Below are 17,570 nucleotides of genomic sequence, written 5' to 3'. Positions count from 1 at the left end.
GTATGGTAGGCCACTGCTGTACCTACCTCTGTGTCGTCACTCGTCATCCATTAAGTATACTATCCATCCATCTACATTGTATACCTGTGGTGCCTTTTTTTTAGACTAGTTTAGCAGTTTGCTGACAGTGTCCACCAGGTCCAGTATACTGTATATAGCAGACCGGTAGGCCACTGCTGTACCTACCTCTGTGTCGTCACTCGTCATCTATTAAGTATACTATCCATCCATCTACATTGTATACCTGTGGTGCCTTTTTTTTAGACTAGTTTAGCAGTTTGCTGACAGTGTCCACCAGGTCCAGTATACTGTATATAGCAGTACGGTAGGCCACTGCTGTACCTACCTCTGTGTCGTCACTCGTCATCCATTAAGTATACTATCCATCTACATTCTATACCTGTGGTGCATTTTAGTTGTGCGCAGTAAATATAGTAGTAGGCCATTGCTATTGATACTGGCATATAATTCCACACATTAAAAAATGGAGAACAAAAATGTGGAGGTTAAAGGGAAAGATCAAGATCCACTTCAACCTAGTGCTGAAGCTGCTGCCACTAGTCATGGCCGAGACGATGAAATGCCATCAACGTCGTCTGCCAAGGCCGATGCCCAATGTCATAGTAGAGAGCATGTAAAATCCAAAAAACAAAAGTTCAGTAAAATGACCCAAAAATCAAAATTAAAAGCATCTGAGGAGAAGCGTAAACTTGCCAATATGCCATTTACGACACGGAGTGGCAAGGAATGGCTGAGGCCCTGGCCTATGTTCATGGCTAGTGGTTCAGCTTCAAATGAGGATGGAAGCACTCATCCTCTCGCTAGAAAAAAGAAAAGACTTAAGCTGGCAAAAGCACAGCAAAGAACTGTGCGTTCTTCAAAATCACAAATCCCCAAGGAGAGTCCAATTGTGTCGGTTGCGATGCCTTACCTTCCCAACACTGGACGGGAAGAGCTTGCGTCTTCCACCATTTGCACGCCCCCTGCAAGTGCTGGAAGGAGCACCCGCAGTCCAGTTCCTGATAGTCAAATTGAAGATGTCACTGTTGAAGTACACCAGGATGAGGATATGGGTGTTGCTGGCGCTGGGGAGGAAATTGACAAGGAGGATTCTGATGGTGAGGTGGTTTGTTTAAGTCAGGCACCCGGGGAGACACCTGTTATCCGTGGGAGGAATATGGCCATTGACATGCCTGGTCAAAATACTAAAAAAATCAGCTCTTCGGTGTGGAATTATTTCAACACAAATGCGGACAACAGGTGTCAAGCCGTGTGTTGCCTTTGTCAAGCTGTAATAAGTAGGGGTAAGGACGTTAATCACCTCGGAACATCCTCCCTTATACGTCACCTGCAGCGCATTCATCATAAGTCAGTGACAAGTTCAAAAACTTTGGGCGACTGTCCACTAAATCCCTTCCTCTTGTAACCAAGCTCCTGTAAACCACACCACCAACTCCCTCAGTGTCAATTTCCTCCTTACCCAGGAAAGCCAATAGTCCTGCAGGCCATGTCACTGGCAAGTCTGGCAAGTCTGACGAGTCCTCTACTACCTGGGATTCCTCCGATGCATCCTTGAGTGTAACGCCTACTGCTGCTGGCGCTGCTGTTGTTGCTGCTGGGAGTCGATCGTCATCCCAGAGGGGAAGTCGGAAGACCACTTGTACTACTTCCAGTAAGCAACTGACTGTCCAACAGTCCTTTGCGAGGAAGATGAAATATCACAGCAGTCATCCTGCTGCAAAGCGGATAACTGAGGCCTTGGCAGCCTGGGCGGTGAGAAACGTGGTTCCGGTATCCATCGTTAATTCAGAGCCAACTAGAGACTTGATTGAGGTACTGTGTCCCCGGTACCAAATACCATCTAGGTTCCATTTCTCTAGGCAGGCGATACCGAAAATGTACACAGACCTCAGAAAAAGACTCACCAGTGTCCTAAAAAATGCAGTTGTACCCAATGTCCACTTAACCACGGACATGTGGACAAGTGGAGCAGGGCAGACTCAGGACTATATGACTGTGACAGCCCACTGGGTAGATGTATTGCCTCCCGCAGCAAGAACAGCAGCGGCGGCACCAGTAGCAGCATCTCGCAAACGCCAACTCGTTCCTAGGCAGGCTACGCTTTGTATCACCGCTTTCCAGAATAGCCACACAGCTGAAAACCTCTTACGGCAACTGAGGAAGATCATCGCAGAATGGCTTACCCCAATTGGACTCTCCTGGGGATTTGTGACATCGGACAACGCCAGCAATATTGTGCGTGCATTACATCTGGGCAAATTCCATCACGTCCCATGTTTTGCACATACCTTGAATTTGGTGGTGCAGAATTATTTAAAAAACGACAGGGGCGTGCAAGAGATGCTGTCGGTGGCCCGAAGAATTGCGGGCCACTTTCGGCGTTCAGGCACTGCGTACCGAAGACTGGAGCACCACCAAACATTCCTGAACCTGCCCTGCCATCATCTGAAGCAAGAGGTGGTAACGAGGTGGAATTCAACCCTCTATATGCTTCAGAGGATGGAGGAGCAGCAAAAGGCCATTCAAGCCTATACATCTGGCCATGATATAGGCAAAGGAGGTGGAATGCACCTGACTCAAGCGCAGTGGAGAATGATTTCAACGTTGTGCAAGGTTCTGCATTCCTTTGAACTTGCCACACGTGAAGTCAGTTCAGACACTGCCAGCCTGAGTCAGGTCATTCCCCTCATCAGGCTTTTGCAGAAGAAGCTGGAGACATTGAAGGAGGAGCTAAAACAGAGCGATTCCGCTAGGCATGTGGGACTTGTGGATGGAGCCCTTAATTCGCTTAACCAGGATTCACGGGTGGTCAATCTGTTGAAATCAGAGCACTACATTTTGGCCACCGTGCTCGATCCTAGATTTAAAACCTACGTTGTATCTCTCTTTCCGGCAGACACAAGTCTGCAGAGGTTCAAAGACCTGCTGGTGAGAAAATTGTCAAGTCAAGCGGAACGTGACCCGTCACCATCTCCTCCTTCACATTCTCCCGCAACTGGGGGTGCGAGGAAAAGGCTAAGAATTCCGAGCCCACCCGCTGGCGGTGATGCAGGGCAGTCTGGAGCGAGTGCTGACATCTGGTCCGGACTGAAGGACCTGGCAACGATTACTGACATGTCGTCTACTGTCACTGCATATGATTCTCTCACCATTGAAAGAATGGTGGAGGATTATATGAGTGACCGCATCCAAGTAGGCATGTCAGACAGTCCGTACGTATACTGGCAGGAAAAAGAGGCAATTTGGAGGCCCTTACAGAAACTGGCTTTATTCTACCTAAGTTGCCCTCCCTCCAGTGTGTACTCCGAAAGAGTGTTTAGTGCAGCCGCTCACCTTGTCAGCAATCGGCGTACGAGGTTACTTCCAGAAAATGTGGAGAAGATGATGTTCATTAAAATTAATTATAATCAATTCCTCCGTGGAGACATTCACCAGCAGCAATTGCCTCCACAAAGTACACGGGGACCTGAGATGGTGGATTCCAGTGGGGACGAATTAATAATCTGTGAGGAGGGGGATGTACTCAGTGAAAGGGGTGAGGAATCGGAGGATGATGATGAGGTGGACATCTTGCCTCTGTAGAGCCAGTTTGTGCAAGGAGAGATTGATTGCTTCTTTTTTGGTGGGGGCCCAAACCAAGCAGTCATTTCAGTCACAGTCGTGTGGCAGACCCTGTCGCTGAAATGATGGGTTCGTTAAAGTGTGCATGTCCTGTTTATACAACATAAGGGTGGGTGGGAGGGCCCAAGGACAATTTCATCTTGCACCTCTTTTTTCTTTCATTTTTCTTTGCATCATGTGCTGGTTGGGGACAATCTTTTTGAAGTGCCATCCTGCCTGACACTGCAGTGCCACTCCTAGATGGGCCAGGTGTTTGTGTCGGCCACTTGTGTCGCTTAGCTTAGTCACACAGCGACCTTGGTGCGCCTCTTTTTTTCTTTGCACCATGTGCTGTTTGGGGAGTATTTTTTGGAAGGGCCATCCTGTCTTGATTGACACTGCAGTGCCACTCCTAGATGGGCCAGGTGTTTGTGTCGGCCACTTGTGTCGCTTAGCTTAGTCACACAGCCACCTTGGTGCGCATCTTTTTTTCTTTGCATCATGTGCTGTTTGGGGACTATTTTTTTGAAGTGCCATCCTGTCTGACACTGCAGTGCCACTCCTAGATGGGCCAGGTGTTTGTGTCGGCCACTTGGGTCGCTTAGCTTAGTCACACAGCGACCTTGGTGCGCCTCTTTTTATTCTTTGCATCATGTGCTGTTTGGGGACAATTTTTTGGAAGTGCCATCCTGCCTGACACTGCAGTGCCACTCCTAGATGGGCCAGGTGTTTGTGTCGGCCACTTGGGTCGCTTAGCTTAGCCATCCAGCGACCTCGGTGCAAATCATCAATGGCACATTCTACAGACAACTTCTGGGCTGTGCCATGGGCAGTAATGTCGCGCCCAGCTATGCAAACATCTTTATGTTTTTTGAAGAGGAAGCAATGTTTTTTTCTGTCCCCGATAGTGCCAGGTACATCTCAATATATATGCGTTACATTGATGATCTGTTCATCTTATGGCTAGGGGATGAAAAGGCCTTGTTAGGCCTCATTGAAGCCATTAATTCTCGACCATCTACCATCAGGATCACGTCAAACTATAGCAAAGCATCAATCCACTATTTGGATGTCCAAGTATCCATTGAAAACCACAAACTAAGAACTGAAGTGTTCTCGAAACCGACCGACCGGAACACACTTCTATTGGCATCAAGCTTCTGTCACAACTGAGGGCCTGAGCTGACGGGAGGCAGCCTCAGTTGTAGGGGCTGAGATGTACCGGAACCTGGGAGGTTGTATCAGACCCCTGGACATGTAAGTAACATGAATAATAACTGCCCGAAGGCGTGACCACGACAACTTGGATAAAAGTCAATGATGTTTATTATGACAACTCCGCAACACAGCAGCAGTAAAAGAAAACGTAAAAGTCAGCAAAGAATAAATACAGTTCCTGGGTACTACAGGATGGCAGGAGCCACAGGGCACTGGTAGTGTGAGATAGTTCTTATGATCTTCTAGATGGAAAGTCCTTACCAGGCCCGACTGTAGCAATGGAGATAACCCAGGATTGTGCCAGCTGGTGTTCCAGGAAAAGCTGGGTTGCTGAAGATAAAACAGCTGCTGTGGATACTGGCTGGAACCAGACTGTTGTTAGCACGGAGTGGATACTGGCTGGAACCAGTTAAATAATAAATGAACTTGGGAGCGATGAAATATGAACTGAAATGTAGAACTTGAGAGCGGAGAAATAATAATACCGGTGGAGAGTGGTAAAGTGTAGAAAGGACACCGGCCCTTTAAGGGAAGCTGTACTCTGCTGGAAGCTGAGCTGGAAGCAGGTAATGTTGTAGCTGGAAACAGATGAATCCACAATGGATTGGAGAGTCAGGCTACACCGCAGGTGGAATGCTGGTGCGGGTCTCTATGGTGGAAGTCTTGAGACAGGAGCTGGAACCTGGAAGACAATCACAGGAGAGAGACAAACAGGAACTAGGTTTGACAACCAAAGCACTGACGCCTTCCTTGCTCAGGCACAGTGTATTTATACCTGCAGCAAGGAAGGGATTGGCTAGGCAATTATGCAGATTATCAATACTGAGAACAGATTGGTGGAAATGATCAGCTGACAGAATCCAAGATGGCTGCGCCCATGCAGACACTTGGAGGGAAGTTTGGTTTGTAATCCATGTGGTAATGAAAACAGTAATGGCGGCGCCGGCCACCGGAGACAGGAGGCGCCAGGCTGACAGATGCACATCCAACCACGCGGACACAGCGGAGGCCGCGGCTGACGTAATCGCCACTCAGACACTCTGCATGCAGAAGTTCAGGGACGGCGGCGGAGGCCGCGGGAGACGCCATGCCAGGTGTAATATGGCGTTTACTGTGACAGCGTCCCAGAGTGACAGGAGAGGATACAGGAATGTACACATCAGGATAACAGATGGGATCCGGTCCTGGAGCGCTGAGCCAACCTTAGGAGGCATCTGATGGGTAAGAAATGGCGTCCAGATACCCGGATCGTGACAGCACCCCCCCCTTTAGGAGTGGCCCCAGGACACTTCTTTGGCTTTTGAGGAAACTTGGAATGGAATCTCCGGACCAAGGCAGGAGCATGGACATCAGAAGCATTGGTCCATGAACGTTCCTCAGGACCATAACCCTTCCAGTCAATAAGATATTGTAGTTGACCGTAACGGTGACGTGAGTCCAGGATCTTGGCCACTTCATACTCAACGCCTCGTTGAGTTTGGACTTTCGGAGTTGGAGGAAGTGAGGAATGAAACCGATTCAAGATCAGCGGTTTCAACAGGGAAACATGGAATGTCCTGGGTATTTTTAAGAAGGGAGGCAACTGGAGTCTGTAAGCAACAGGATTGATGACTTGTTCAATCTTGAAAGGACCGATATAGCGAGGTGCAAACTTCATACTGGGAACTCTTAACCTCAAATTCTTCGTGGATAACCATACCCGATCACCCACCTTGAGAGCAGGAACTGCTCGACGCTTCTTATCCGCAAACTTCTTGTACCTGAACGATGCCTTGAGCAGAGCTGATCGTACGCTCTTCCAGATATTGGCAAACTGATGCAAGGTGATATCCACTGCGGGAACAGAAGTTGCTGGAAGCGGTTGGAACTCAGGGACTTTAGGGTGGAATCCAAAGTTAGTGAAGAATGGTGTTGAAGCAGATGAAGAATGATACTGGTTGTTATGACAGAACTCGGCCCAGGGAAGTAATTGAACCCAGTCATCTTGAGAGGAGGACACATAGATGCGGAGGAAGGCCTCCAAGTCCTGATTCACCCTCTCGGTTTGACCATTGGTCTGAGGATGGTAAGCCGTGGAAAACTTTAGCTTGACTTGGAGGACTTGACATAAACTTCGCCAGAATTTGGCTGTGAATTGAACTCCTCGATCTGAGATAATTTCTTCAGGAAGACCGTGGAGTCGGAAGATCTCTTGTATGAATACTTGAGCCAACTTGGAAGCTGACGGAAGACCGGTGAGAGGAATGAAGTGTGCCATCTTGGTGAACCGGTCAACTACCACCCAGATGGTATTGAACTTGTTACACATGGGTAAGTCTGTAATGAAATCCATCGACAAGTGGGTCCATGGTCGACGGGGAACGGATAGTGGAACCAGTTGCCCCGCAGGCGACTGGCGGGATACTTTATGTTGGGCACACTTTGGGCAAGATGCAATAAACTCCAAGACGTCCTTTTTCAGAGTTGGCCACCAATAGGACCTAGAGATAAACTCCAGGGTTTTTTGGATACCTGTATGTCCGGCAAAACGGGAAGCATGGGCCCAATGCATGAGCTTCTTCCTTAGCATCGGCTTCACAAAACTTTTCCCTGATGGGGGCGTAGAGTCCATCCCTACCGTGGAGAATGCCAACGAATTTATAATAGGATGCTTGTCTGAAGACTCTGACTCATTTTCTTGCTCCCATGAGCGGGAAAGGGCATCGGCCTTGCGATTCTGAGAGCCCGGACAGAACTGGAGTTTAAAGTCGAACCTAGAAAAGAAAAGTGCCCATCTGGCCTGACGAGGGTTGAGACATTGTGCGCCCTTCAGGTATAAAAGGTTCTTGTGGTCTGTAAGTATGGTAATTGAATGAGAAGCTCCCTCCAACAGATACCTCCACTCTTCTAGAGCGAGCTTGATGGCTAGCAACTCCTGGTCGCCAATGGCATAGTTGCGCTCAGCTGGGGAGAACTTCCGGGAGAAGAAACTGCAAGGGTGTAAATGGCCATCTTTAGCCCTCTGAGATAACACCGCTCCTACTCCAACGGAGGAGGCATCCACCTCTAAGATGAAAGGAGAGTCGATGTCAGGCTGTTTCAGAACAGGCGCAGAGATGAACCTTTGTTTTAAAAGATGAAATGCTTGCATGGCTTCTTCAGACCACTTGGACGGGTTAGCACCCTTCTTAGTGAAAGCAGTAATAGGCGCCACAATGGTGGAAAAGTCTCGTATAAACTTTCGGTAATAGTTGGCGAACCCTAAGAACCTCTGGACCCCTTTGAGGGTTAAGGGTACCGGCCAATTTTGGATTGCTTGTAGTTTCTCAGGATCCATCTCTAGTCCGGAACCGGACACAATGTACCCTAGAAACGGAATGGACTTGACTTCAAAGACGCATTTTTCTAATTTGCAATAGAGATGATTGACACGGAGACGGGACAGAACCTCTTTAACCCAAAAACGATGTTCCTCTAAATCGTTGGCAAAAATGAGGATATCGTCTAGATAGACCACGACATGACGGTATAGAATGTCTCTGAAGATCTCATTGACAAAATGCTGGAAGACAGCTGGAGCATTGCTCAATCCGAAGGGCATGATGAGGTACTCATAATGTCCGTCACGGGTGTTAAAGGCGGTCTTCCACTCGTCACCCTCACGGATCCGGATGAGATTGTATGCACCTCGCAAGTCCAGCTTTGTAAAGATGGTAGCTCCGCTAACTCTGTCAAAGAGCTCAGTAATCAGGGGTAAAGGATAACGGTTCTTGATGGTAATGTCGTTCAAACCTCTGTAGTCGATGCACGGCCGCAGACCACCATCTTTCTTTTTTACAAAAAAGAAGCCTGCGCCGGCTGGAGAAGAAGAAGGTCGAATGAACCCCTTTGCTAGGTTCTCTTTAATATATTCCTCCATAGAATGCGTCTCAGGCAGAGACAACGGATAAGTTCGGCCTCGAGGTGGAACCTTCCCTGGAACGAGATCAATCGGACAGTCCCATTCTCTATGAGGAGGAAGGATATCAGCAGAAGCTTTACTGAACACATCCGTGAAATCTTGATATGGAGGAGGTGGAACATCAGACGACCTGGGGAAGGAAGAACAGACAGGCAATACTTTAAACAAACATGTCTCAGCACAGAAGGAACCCCATGCCAGGATTTGCGTAGTCGTCCAATCAATTGTAGGATTGTGAAGACGGAGCCATGGAAGGCCCAGGACCACAGGATGTGTGGCTCTTGGAATCACTAAAAAAGAAATAAGTTCGGAATGAAGAACTCCCACTCTCAGACGAACTGGTAGAGTCCTTAAAGAAATAACTGCATCAAAAATTTTGCTGCCATCCACGGCAGTTAAAGAAATGGACGAAGAAAGTCTCTCGGTGGGTAGGGACCACCGTTTAACATAGGCTTCGGTAATAAAGTTCCCAGCTGCTCCGGAATCAAGGAGGGCAATGACGTTCCGATAACGTTGAGCAACTTGAAGCGAGACTGGGAGATTACAATCTTGAGGAGATGGAGAGGAGATCATTACTCCTAGCCGGCCCTCTCCTTGGCGAGCTAGGATTTGGAGTTTCCCGGACGTTTGGGACAGGCATTAATGGTGTGAGACGGAGCTGCACAATAGAGACAGAGAAACTCGGAGAGACGTCTTCGGCGCTCAGCAGGAGTTAAACGGGAACGGCCAAGTTGCATGGGCTCATCTTTAGATGGTGACAGTTGACGAGGAGGAGGAGCAGAAGATTTTGGAGCAGATGATCTTCCACGCTCAGTTGCTCTCTCTCTGAAACGTAAATCAACTTTCGTGCAGAGTGAGATTAGCTCATCTAACTTAGAAGGTAAGTCTCTGGTAGCTAACTCATCTTTAATACGCTCAGATAAGCCATGCCAGAATGCAGCATACAGGGCCTCGTCGTTCCATGCCAGTTCGGATGCCAGGATCTGGAACTGTATCAGATATTGTCCTACAGTACGTGACCCCTGGCGTAAACGGAGAATCTCGGATGAAGCTGAGGTTACCCGGCCTGGCTCGTCGAAGATGCGCCTGAATGTTGACACGAAGGCAGTGTAGGAAGATAGCAGGGTGTCGGACCTCTCCCATAACGGTGATGCCCAATCAAGGGCTGAGCCACTGAGAAGAGAAATAATGTAGGCAATTTTTGTACGGTCACTGGGAAAATTGCCAGGTTGTAGCTCAAACTGAATCTCACACTGGTTGAGAAATCCCCTGCAGAATCTTGGAGATCCGTCAAATTTTGCTGGCGTTGGAAGATGAAGACGTGGAGCAGAAATGGGTAAGGTGGGTGGGGTTATAGCTGGAGTCACTGTGGTTGACGCACCAGACGCGCCTGATCCACGGAGAGTTGTCTGAATCCCATCCAGCCGAGTAGAGAGATCCTGGAGACAGCGATGATGTGGCCCTGTGCAGCCTCCTGATGTTCTAGTCGGGCTGCCAGTTCTTGCATCGGCCTGGCCGCTTGATCCTGGTCTCCGGCTGGATTCATTAGGTCAGTGCTTACTGTCACAACTGAGGGCCTGAGCTGACGGGAGGCAGCCTCAGTTGTAGGGGCTGAGATGTACCGGAACCTGGGAGGTTGTATCAGACCCCTGGACATGTAAGTAACATGAATAATAACTGCCCGAAGGCGTGACCACGACAACTTGGATAAAAGTCAATGATGTTTATTATGACAACTCCGCAACACAGCAGCAGTAAAAGAAAACGTAAAAGTCAGCAAAGAATAAATACAGTTCCTGGGTACTACAGGATGGCAGGAGCCACAGGGCACTGGTAGTGTGAGATAGTTCTTATGATCTTCTAGATGGAAAGTCCTTACCAGGCCCGACTGTAGCAATGGAGATAACCCAGGATTGTGCCAGCTGGTGTTCCAGGAAAAGCTGGGTTGCTGAAGATAAAACAGCTGCTGTGGATACTGGCTGGAACCAGACTGTTGTTAGCACGGAGTGGATACTGGCTGGAACCAGTTAAATAATAAATGAACTTGGGAGCGATGAAATATGAACTGAAATGTAGAACTTGAGCGCGGAGAAATAATAATACCGGTGGAGAGTGGTAAAGTGTAGAAAGGACACCGGCCCTTTAAGGGAAGCTGTACTCTGCTGGAAGCTGAGCTGGAAGCAGGTAATGTTGTAGCTGGAAACAGATGAATCCACAATGGATTGGAGAGTCAGGCTACACCGCAGGTGGAATGCTGGTGCGGGTCTCTATGGTGGAAGTCTTGAGACAGGAGCTGGAACCTGGAAGACAATCACAGGAGAGAGACAAACAGGAACTAGGTTTGACAACCAAAGCACTGACGCCTTCCTTGCTCAGGCACAGTGTATTTATACCTGCAGCAAGGAAGGGATTGGCTAGGCAATTATGCAGATTATCAATACTGAGAACAGATTGGTGGAAATGATCAGCTGACAGAATCCAAGATGGCTTCGCCCATGCAGACACTTGGAGGGAAGTTTGGTTTGTAATCTATGTGGTAATGAAAACAGTAATGGCGGCGCCGGCCACCGGAGACAGGAGGCGCCAGGCTGACAGATGCACATCCAACCACGCGGACACAGCGGAGGCCGCGGCTGACGTAATCGCCACTCAGACACTCTGCATGCAGAAGTTCAGGGACGGCGGCGGAGGCCGCGGGAGACGCCATGCCAGGTGTAATATGGCGTTTACTGTGACAGCGTCCCAGAGTGACAGGAGAGGATACAGGAATGTACACATCAGGATAACAGATGGGATCCGGTCCTGGAGCGCTGAGCCAACCTTAGGAGGCATCTGATGGGTAAGAAATGGCGTCCAGATACCCGGATCGTGACAGCTTCCATCCTAAACCTCTTAAACGAGACTTGCCCAAATCACAAATGATGTGTGTGGCAAGAATAGCAAGCGATAAAGTGATAGCAGCTAACAGTATCGATGGTGTCATTGATAAATTTGTGGCCAGAGGATACAATCTTACTGACTTAAAGAAACAAAAAATGGAAGTGTTAGCACTGGATCGGTCCCAATTGCTCACTCCCAAAATGAAGGACATCCAATCAACTATTCCTTGGAAGATGGAGTATTCAACATCCAGTCAAGTGGTCCAGCGAGCAAGCCGTGCCTTATGGCCCATAGTAGCGTCTGATAAAGACCTACCTTGTTTCAAATCTAAAAGGCCAATGGCCTGTTTCACTAGGGGACGAAACATTAAGGACATGGTTGTCCATACGGACATCACAGGTTTTGCCAAATCCATTCCTGTTCCTCACTTTATGACGAAACCACCAGGCTGCTACAAATGCCCTTGATGCACCACTTGTTCACACATGCTGACGGGTCCCTCATTTAAGCATCCAAACACCTCAAAGAATATCTATTTGAAGCACACCTTGTCGTGTCTTTCCACTTACGTGATCTACATTATTATCTGCCCATGCAACTTGTATTACGTGGGCAAAACGATTCGCACAGCTCGCGAACGCATGGCGCTCCATATGTCCTCAATTGGAAAGGCCATTGCCAGTGGGAGATCAGATCAACCCGTGGCCCGGCATTTTCAACAACTGGGCCACCCGCTATCCTCACTTAAACATATGTTAATTGATCATATTCCGCCATCATTACGTGGAGGCGATCGCAGTGGAAAGCTGTTGAAGTGTGAAATGAAGTGGATCCATAGCCTTAATACAGTATCTCCAGCTGGATTGAACGAACGCTATAATTGGAACACCTTTCTATAAGGGGTGGTTTATACACCCACCTTGTTTAATGCTTAACACTTATCTTGTTTAATGCCTGCCTTCTTTGCATTAGCATATATACTTAGAGGCAATGAACTAGGTCTATAGTTTCCTTTTTTGTCATGAGTGCTTATTTTTACTTAAGTATATTCAATCATGTTTAATTGATTATATGTTGAGATTACTTCAGTATTTTCCACTTAATGCTTACTGTTCTCATGGCATCTCGTTCCTCATTACAGTGCCTACGTGCTTCCATTTGTGTGCACGTACATACTGTAATGTACACATGTGTCTCCTTTATCATTATCCTGTGTCGACATGTAACTTTAATCAAGTATGTGCCTCCTTCCTTTAGCTGCTGTGGGAGGCCGGGGAGATGTCTCAGCCCGGAGCGTCCGGTTGCCAGGCAACGCTAGACGCTCACCTGGATCATCGCCGGCGCCCAGCGGCATGACGTCATCGGCAAGCGCCCACCATGGACGGACACCATGCGGGACGCCGCCATCACCTGGCTTCCTCCAGCGGCGGGGGGTATTTAGGTAAGTGACTAGTGTCATTTCTGTAGCCCTGTAAATAAATAAAGGCTCAGCAGGAGATACAAGAGGGTAACTGTTATCTGAGGACTACATTAAATATATATATATGTACCAATCTATAAGAGGAATTTAATGCATTGTGTAAATATATAAAATATGTTTCATCTGTGTAAATGTCTGTGTAAATATATAAACTATAATCTAGCTGTCTAATGTAATAATTGTACCATGTATAGAGTTACTGATGGGGAATAGGTACAGTAAATAGTAACTATGGTTCTGGGTAACGGGGCCCATTGTCATGAGCAGGGCTAAACAGACTTTTCTAGAAGCCCTCGTGCTGACTATGGGGTGCCCGGATGGATAGCTCGGTGGGGGGGAGCGCGAGGGAGAAGCGGGAGAACTGGTCGCGAGGAGTGAGAGACTCTGAGGAAATCCCTGTGAAGCAGAGGTGCAGTAACCGAGCCGCGGTGTAGTCCGGCTACGGAACCCTCCTGTGCGTCCCTCGACATTGCCGGAGAGAGAAAGTGACCAGACTTACCAGCGGAGAGATTTTACCGAAGGCAGGGGGAACGGAGTGGAACGCAGAAAGCTGAAGCTCCGGTAAACAGAGACGGAGTACGGAGTGAGTAGAGACATATGAGCGGCTCCGTGGATCCCTCTCACTGACTATCTCAGAAGGCCCTTCCCTCTGACACCCTCAGGGCACGGCTAAAAGTGCTCCACCTATAGGAGCTTGGTAATGGTAACAAAGACCAGAGAGGGACGGTATAAGGGTGGACAGGAGGAGATTTTTCGACTGTCATATAAGGTGAGGGGAGGATCTTTCCGGGACTAAGACACAGAAGGGGCCTCCTAATGAAGGGGAGTGCGAATATGGAAGTATTGCAAGGAAGGGAATTTCCCATTATTAAAATAGCCAGTCTGAGGGAATGACTATAAGACTGTTCTAAGAATAGTGGCTGTTTGTTATGGAAAGGAAACCTAATCTACAATCTTAAGAAGGTTAAATGTCACAGTTATATTAAAGTACCTGACCCTTATCAGAAAGTATAATCAACGGGAGTGGAATATATCCTGAACCCTTCTAACCCTATTATTACCTAGTACAGTCATTATACCAAACTGGAAGACTGATCTCCTCTTATAAATTCTCTAACTGAGGGGAAGTACTAGACGAAAATGAACAGCCTCTACTAATGTTAATAAACAAGCAATGGACCATTTGTGTGATAGGGATGGCATTCCCATTATGCAGATTAAGTAATAATTGACTACAGGGAAGCATTCACATATAAGTTGCATCCACTACTAAAACCCTGATTATATGAGTTCCAGTGCCAAGTACCCTGCAATTCTATACTACCCCATTGATTATATTGTATGCTCTGCACTGTCTACTAAGTGAATATCCCTTTCAATTGAAGGATTGGACTACATTAAGGGTGAAAGGATCCTACTTGCTTGTCTCTACTTAAAGTAGTTGGGGGAGAAAGATCCTAGAGTCGTTCTTTATCACTTCCACGGGATATAGAGATCTATTGAGAAATTCCCATTCACAAGTTATGGTGGCCAGTGTGGAATAAAGAGTAGAAGATTTTCAAGTAATCACACTGACTATTATAAGGAAGGTGGTAAAAACATAATAATCACATTGCCCGGTGATAACGAGGATTATTCTACAAGTACCTAGGTATCTAATTATAGGGACGCCTGTAACTGTACGATCAACCTGCCGATACATAATCCTTGGGCTCTCAATAGGCCCTTTATACTTCCCAAACAGTATCCTAGTATAACCCTGACAAAGACTATCCTGGAAAAGGTACAAAATGGGGTTCAATTATATGTAACTCTAGTATTAAGGTCCCATACTCACCAGTCCAGTTATCATTGAGTGAAGAATACCTCAGGAGTACAAAAGGTAAAACTGGGCCCCAACAGTGCACCAACGATAACCAACTGGTATACCCAACACATAAGTTTGATACTGCAGTGTGACTGATAAACTTATAGTAAGTGTATTGAAAATCTATCTGATAACTCTAGTTAAACTAAGTTGTTGTATGGTATAACAGGTAATAATTCATGTATATGACTATATGTTGTTAAATTATATCTTTGTTTTGTGAGTAATGATTCCAATTGCCCATAAAAATTGGTAAGGTAACCTGAATCTAAAGTTAGGAAGTGTTTATTTTGTGAAGAAAAGAACATGAGAAGGTATTAAAGTTCTATTAATAAATACTTACCATTTCAAGGGACAGGTTGTCTCATTCATCTGAAGATCTGAACCTGAAACACACACGAAGATACAACAGGTAAATTAAACATCTTAACCAACCCACACGAGACAGTAAATATATCACTACTTGCATCAGCTTTCCCAAGCAAGCCTGGGTTGGAACTATCACTGCTTGGGTGGAGGCACTCCGTCATATGTATTAAGTACCCCCGTGAGGTGAAATAGGGGTTACATTTGGAGGCACTGCTGAGATTCTAAAATATCCAAGATTCAGTGGTTGATACCGAAACTATACATCATGGAAGAAGTTACCAACGCCGATATCTATAGGTGGTGTAAAGAAAATGGTGTGGAACCCTTATGCAGCTTTGGGCTAGTTGGAAAACTTTCATTAGCCAGTGATGATGCAGTCATTCGGGCTGTTGTGCAACTTTATGGGATTAGTCAACCATGTACTGTTGATCGATGGAAAGGACAAGAGGGAGAAACTTTCGCTATTTTACTTAGTAATAGACTTCCTTTGGATAACACATTACTACCCCGTATGGTGGTGGTTGAAGATGTCCCTGGGCGAAAAGTTCAACTAGTGTGGCCTGAAAGTATGGAAGAAGCAGCCACCCCAGGAGAAGAGATGGGAAATGATACCACTGCTGCAGGAGACTGTTTTCATATCAATAGTGGGGAGGATCTGACAGAGAATGTGGAAGAATCTCCTGGGAAAGGGGTGGAAACAATGATGAATAAAATGGTTAGTCAGATGGAGAGATTGCATTATGAAGGGGGATATAGAAGACTCAGGATTTTCTCGGGTATTTCCCCTGTGCCTGCGGGTGAAGAAACCTACGATACTTGGAGAGAGGCAGCCATTCAACACTCTGAAGAGTGGCAATGTCCCGAGCATATCAAAAGACAGCGTATAGTGGAAAGTCTTCGGGGACCCGCTATGAGGGTGATTCAAGCCACAAGGAGGAGTAAATCTACAGCTACTCTGAAGGATTATCTAGAGGCTTTGGATTTTTCTTATGGCACCATGGAGGATGTAGGGGATTTGATGTCAAGATTACATCGCACCTATCAGGAACCGGGGGAGACTCTAACTCAATATATTTATAGAGTGGATAGATTGATTTATCAAATTGTAGAGAAAGGGGGGATAGATAAGGAGGCGGTAGATGAAAACAGAATGCGACAGGTTCTGAAAGGAGCTCTCACTCTTAATCCAGTTGCACAGAGACTACGGTGTACCCGGCGATCAGGACCAGCACCAAGTCTCACAGAACTTGTGAAGGAGGTCAAGTTAGATGAAGTACAAATCGAGAATCGAGACAAGACTATTAAGAGAGTCAAAGCTATTATACCTGCTATCCCTGCCCCCACCTCCACTGTTATGGATGATCGATTGATTAAGTTGTTGGAAGATCAAAATAAAAAAATAGACCAATTGATTGCTTTACAGAGTACAGCGTCATCAAGGCCCTACTGGTCGTCGGACTCAAACAGAGGAAGGACAAGGGGAAGTGGTAGTCGTGGGACTATACTTTGTTATAATTGTGGACAACCAGGGCATAGATCCTTTGAATGCCCAGTGAGTGGTATGGAGAGGAATGGAAGAATGCCTTTTTACCACCGGTCCAGAGATATTCTACTTAGCAGCATGTAGCTTGATAACGGTACCTGCAAGTACCGAAACGTTGCTTGAATCAGTGCTGTGATGACTCTTTAAATTAATACAATTTTTCTGCATTTGGAGTGCCGCAGCCTTCCTGTCTTCCTTTGCATTATTACATTTGCTGAGGGCACCCTCCAATCAGTTAGTTTGTCAGCATTCGAGTGCGGGTTCCTACTCTGGACTATATATATATATATCTCAAATCAGCAAAAAGTCCCTGGCACTCCGGACTTACGTACACCTTGCTCAGGTGCCCTCCCCTCAGTTATGCATCTACTAATATATTCCTTGTATGGGCGGTACTCAGAGACTGTAGAAAACCAGTTAGGTGAAAAAAGGCCAGCAGGGCATACTTTAATCATGATGTTTTGGTGCAACAATCCCCTTCCTCAGACAACCAAACACAACAAAATCGTGCAATATATAGGTAAATACCAACAACCTTACCCTCCTTGTGTCACTCCAGTGTGTCCCCAGGCACTCTCGGCCGCCGTCCCGCATTGACACTTCTGGCCGCGGGCTTCCCGTCGCACCGGAAGTGACGTCACCTGCCCGGCCC

At 46.9% G+C, this 17,570-nt stretch overlaps 1 protein-coding gene across 1 annotated transcript; it reads left to right on the top strand.

The window, feature by feature from the left end:
* Nucleotides 1-15,640: 15,640 nt before the first annotated feature.
* On the top strand, nt 15,641-17,002 carry LOC135018264 (paraneoplastic antigen Ma3 homolog). The gene has a single exon (XM_063953006.1). It carries the CDS (start codon nt 15,641-15,643, stop codon nt 17,000-17,002), a length of 1,362 nt encoding a protein of 453 aa, XP_063809076.1.
* The last annotated feature ends 568 nt before the right edge of the window (nt 17,003-17,570 follow it).

Source organism: Pseudophryne corroboree, chromosome 2 (genome assembly GCF_028390025.1).
Source record: "Pseudophryne corroboree isolate aPseCor3 chromosome 2, aPseCor3.hap2, whole genome shotgun sequence".
Taxonomy (NCBI): domain Eukaryota; kingdom Metazoa; phylum Chordata; class Amphibia; order Anura; family Myobatrachidae; genus Pseudophryne; species Pseudophryne corroboree.
This window is presented reverse-complemented; position numbering and strand designations above follow the sequence as displayed.

Bases quoted from the DNA above. Each gene is read 5' to 3' on its own strand.
- LOC135018264 (XM_063953006.1), top strand. From the start codon at position 15,641: ATGGAAGAAGTTACCAACGCCGATATCTATAGGTGGTGTAAAGAAAAT.